Below are 5,000 nucleotides of genomic sequence, written 5' to 3'. Positions count from 1 at the left end.
AAACACTGTAAAACTATGAAAGTTTATGTGGAGAGAACCATTCAATAAATTCCATTTATCTATTGAGTTTTGAAGACTGAGGCCAGGTTCTCATTAGTGCGTGCACTGAAGTCGGTGGAACTATCCATTTACATTAGCTAATGTATCAGGATTATAAATAACTGCTTTTTTAAAAAAGGGGGGGAAAAGAGAGAGGACCCCACAACATAAATACTTATAGGTATCCTGACAGAGCTGAGCAGGACTACTTGCAAATAGACATTTTCAGAATAGACTCCCAGTATAAAACCAGCTAGGCTCTGGGAAGCTAATAACATAAGTAGTTCTTCAGATGTTTTAGTTATCAGACACTCAAAGAAATCCATAAACTACAGTGTTGCATCATAACCACCATGGAACATGTCTGCTAAAGTGTTTACCGTACCTGCACATATCCTCTATTTTAATTGCCATTTCATCTATATAAAATTCCTTAATATATCATAATAACTAGGCTATTCTTGGGGAACTTATGGCCCTCCAGATGTTATCAGCCCCACTCAGAACAGCTGGTCGGGTATGATGGGGTTTGTAGTTCAACAGCATCTGGAAGACCATAGCTTTTAAAAATATCTGTATGGTGCTTTTCCAGACAAACCCCGTCCAAAGCAGCTTATATTAATAAAAACTACAAGTACAAGAAATCAGTATTAACTAAAACAAAACAAAATCAATATTACTTATACAGAAAATGAAAACCACAAGGATAAAAACAGTCACAAAAATAAAAACAGACTCCAACATGGTATTCCAGCCTCCATCTAGTGAAAAGGACTACAACTGATTGGGGAAAGACCATTTGCAACAAATGAGTGTTATTAAAGGACTTCCAAAGTAGCCACTCACCTCAGCTCTACTGAGACTCAACTGGTTCTCATATCCCTGCTATAAACCTTGCCAAAGTTACCACCGCTATAGCCACTACTAATTATTGTCTCACTAAGACAGCCAAGAGGAGAACTTTTAGGAAGTCAGGATGCACTGTGACCAGATAATAACAATTGCCAATGGCCTCAACCTATTCAGTTCCCTCAACCTCAGATTTTCTCTTAAAGGGGGCGCTTTCTTCTTGGTACTCTTTGCTCATGGCCACAGTCCATCAGAAGATTTGGCATGCTTAAATGCCCTGACTTCAGGGGCTAAAACTTCCCTAATTCTGTGCTGGATTGTGGCTGATACTTGTAGCGTACATGCCTGACCGTAGAAAGATGGTTGGTGCTCATATACCTTTATTTTTATTTTACTTAACAAAAATTATATACCATTTGATTGTAAGAAAACTTCTAAGTGGTTTACAGAAATAATAAAAAAGCTGTCCAAAAATATGTGCTCTGAGTTATGAACCACTTCTCTGTGCATAATATAGTCATGTTAAATAAACAAGGAGTCTAACTGGGTGTAGCATGAGTTGGTAGAACTACCTTTCAGATTCCCTCCCCCTTAGGGTTTACAACCTTTGAAATCTTACATCCAATCTAATGCACATTGACTGACATTGTAGAGTCTTCTCCACTGTGCCACCTCAGAATGTGCACCTAAGCTTTCCAACAAGAATTCAGGGGCATACAAAACTGTACCATGGTAGTTAGTATACATTTCAGTTATGTCACAAACCTGTTACTTCGGAGCAAGTTCTATGTTATCAGGCTTTAGTATTTTCCACAGTCATTATAAACTAGCAAAGGAGTATCTGTTTAAGATAAATGTACTTCATTTGTACATATTAATTGATTACATCTCTTCCAGATGACATTGTCAGTAAGATATATTAGTAAAGGAGTATGACCCTGATACACATTCATCTTTTCAATCTAGTAAGCTTCCTGCATTCATTTTTTTAATGTCAAAAGGATTATGTACAAATTAGTGATAAAAAATTCAAAAATATGCTCTCTGGCATTGTTATACCTTACCATTATGTGCGTTTTAAATAAATAAATAAACTTGAAGCACATTAATTGCAGTGCATGTCCTTATTTCCAAATTTTGCGTCATGAGAAGTTGTTGTTGTTCAGTAGCAAAATGTATTTCCAAGCATGGTATCTCAGAGCACCTCATTAATTTCATTCAAAATGTAAGCATGAAATACCAGGCAGAATAACCATAGTCCCACTGGGATTTAGAATAGCTTGAGTAACATTTCAACATACTCGTAAGGGTTAAAACCAGCACAGAAATACCAGGCAGAATCACCATAGTCCCACTGGGATTTAGAATAGCTTGAGTAACATTTCAACATACTCGCAAGGGTTAAAACCAGCACAGTGTGTATGTACGCTGCCTTGTCTTTTAGTGGAGGGAGGTACAAGTCCACCTTTGTACCCACAAAGGCTTTTAACAAATTATTTATTTACCATGAGGGCTACAAAATCTGGGCATAATCCGTTGTTAATGCCATAATGGAAGAGTGGGGAACCTCCAGCCCTCAAGCCTAAGCAGTCCTGGCACGGTTCCTCATTTGGTCCACAAGGCTATTTTGGTCAAGCCACACCCACTTAACATATGTGGGGTATGTAAAAATGAGGCTTGACCAAAGAGGATTTGCCATGTGCTCAGTGCTTTGCAACACCCAACTATCAGCTGATTGCTGGGGTATACATAGTTGATCATCTCCTTGAGCAAAAACAGGACGCCTACCACCATAGTGATGCCAAGTGACTGAAAGGTGGGCAACTCTGCCCACCTGTCGAATTTAACCCAAGGTCTGTAGGAGAGATAAGGATCCAGCCCACAGGCCGGATTCAGCAGCCTACCACTGCCATAATGAAACAGATGGGATAACTATAAAACTCAATGAACTCCTCTTCCCTTCTTTTGGAGGCCTCTCAGGTGTGCATACGCTGCAGAATACTAACTCTTACTAAGACCAAAAGGCCATGGGTATCTTATGTTCACTCATCAAACAGTCACTCTCCGCACTACCACCCAGTGGGGTCATGGCTTGCAGGTTACTCAAGCCCACTTCCATACACTGGGAGCAACTGTGGATATAGGGAATCATCTGTCCCTATCAACATGGCTGAGCATATAGGAATGGTCTGCGCTCCTTATTTTAAAAAAACAAAATCTGAGGATTTTGTTTAATGTAGTGCTTACGTAAATCCTTGCATGCGTGGAACGATTCCTGCTTATGCAACAAGACTTTTCCTCCCTCACCTTCCCCCCTGACCCCCTAAATTAGTTTGGGAGTTCTTCTCAGCATTCCAGGATGGCACAGAGTGTGCACATGGGGAGGAGAGAGGGGGAAGTCCCATTGCACCAGCAGAAGTTGTTCTACTCCACTCATGGAAGTATCTACAGTGGTGCCCCGCAAGACGAACGCCTCGCAAGACGGAAAACCCGCTAGACGAAAGGGTTTTCCGTTTTGGAGGTGCTTCGCAAAACAAATTTCCCTATGGGCTTGCTTCGCAAGACGAAAATGTCTTGCGAGTTCCTGCGGGTTTTTTCCCCTTCCCCCCCCCTTTTCCTAAGCCGCTTATCAGCTGATCCGCTGATAAGCCGCTTAACAGCTGATCGCTAAAAGCCGCTAAACCGCTAATAGCACTAATCCGCTAAGCTGTCAATGGGCTTGCTTCGCAAGACGAAAAAACCGCTATACGAAGAGCCTCACGGAACGGATTAATTTCGTCTTGCGAGGCACCACTGTAGTTGACCACTGCCCTGACATTCTTTGGTACATGTATGTTTGTACAAGAGTATTCTGGCAGAACTTGAGTTCATGCCTAACTTTTCCAGCTAAACTGTCAATAATATCCCTTGTTTTATATTACAGCATAATCGTAGTGGAAAATACAAAACAGTTTCTTGAAATAAATGTGGAATTATCCGAACATAGGATGCACCTTCAGAGTTAAAGGTGCCTTTTGAGATTGACCCATTGCTTCGAACCGGCTCACAGATTTACTAATGTGACTGTACCAACATGAAAATGAAAATCCAATGTTTTAATTCCCTGCATCATTAAAGTATGCAAGACACAAATTAGAAGAAACAAAGAAGTTTTACACTTACCGGTATAGACAAACCGTCCAGGAGCACCTTTACAGAACTGTTTCGATTTGTAGGAAAGAGTGACTTCAACAACTCCGGGAATGTGGCGTGGCGGGGTTTGAACTCTGATGGCGTGGGGTGTTATCAGCTATGGAAAACCATACAGTAAACATAATTTCAGTCAAGGTTGTAGTGATAGTACTCACACTTGTCAATTTGATGTAATTAGTCAAATGGGTCTAAATTGGGCCGCCTTATCAAAATGCTGCTGTCTTGCTGTCACAACATAAGATCAGGGTACTAGTAGGTTTTTTTAAAAAATGAAAAAATATCTGCAAATGATCCTTGGTTTTAGTTTGCAGGAAAGGCCACAGGGCATCATTCATATGAAAATTGTCTCCATATGTTTCCTTAAACCTGTTCCTGGTAATTTTTTTAATTTGCCCATTTGAATCTGGAAGATTTACATAGCAAGCCTTCCACTAGAGGGCCTTTAAGTGCCTCATGCATATTTCCCTATGTTTAGTCCACTGCCACATGAAACACTCATAGTATAAAAAAAGAACTTTGAAACTAAATTTCATGATGCCTCGTGCTACCAAGAAAACAAAAAGAAAAAACCCATGGGGGGGGGGAGTTACAGTTCATAGGCCATAGCTTACCTCACTCCAGACCAACATGGTTCCAAATACAACTTGCAAGCCATCAAAGAAGTTGTCGCCGATTATGATGACTGTGGCTCCACCAGTTGTCCAACCTTCACTAGGGCTGATGGCCTTTATACAGGGTGTGGCTGCTTGTAAAAAAACAACAGCAGAAAATCAGAAACTTGGTTCCTCTCCTTTTCTGACATGAGGTTTTTGTTGTCGTTTCGCCAGTGACAAACCATGCAAAGCACAGTAGGAAGAGCATACATGAACCCCTCCAGGAGGCAAACAAAGGGGCAGTCACATATCAGCATGTTGATGTTT

At 40.7% G+C, this 5,000-nt stretch overlaps 1 protein-coding gene across 23 annotated transcripts in view; it reads right to left on the bottom strand.

The window, feature by feature from the left end:
* The window catches only part of EBF3 (EBF transcription factor 3), a gene marked incomplete at its 3' end in the record, with an annotated part of 669,366 nt that overhangs the window by 518,398 nt on the left and 145,968 nt on the right, over window positions 1-5,000 (bottom strand). For 13 of the 23 annotated variants that reach the window (XM_079977373.1, XM_079977384.1, XM_079977391.1 and 10 more), the window contains 2 exons: window positions 4,692-4,825; window positions 4,051-4,177 (listed from right to left, as the gene is read on the bottom strand). In XM_079977373.1, coding sequence (XP_079833499.1) covers window positions 4,051-4,177; window positions 4,692-4,825 — 261 coding nt within the window. The remainder of the gene's footprint in view (window positions 1-4,050; window positions 4,178-4,691; window positions 4,826-5,000) is intronic. The other 10 variants (XM_079977392.1, XM_079977374.1, XM_079977389.1 and 7 more) reach the window with 1 other exon arrangement.

The sequence above is a fragment of the Podarcis cretensis genome (genome assembly GCF_951804945.1).
Source record: "Podarcis cretensis genome assembly, chromosome: 5".
NCBI classification, from domain to species: Eukaryota; Metazoa; Chordata; class Lepidosauria; order Squamata; family Lacertidae; genus Podarcis; species Podarcis cretensis.
This window is presented reverse-complemented; position numbering and strand designations above follow the sequence as displayed.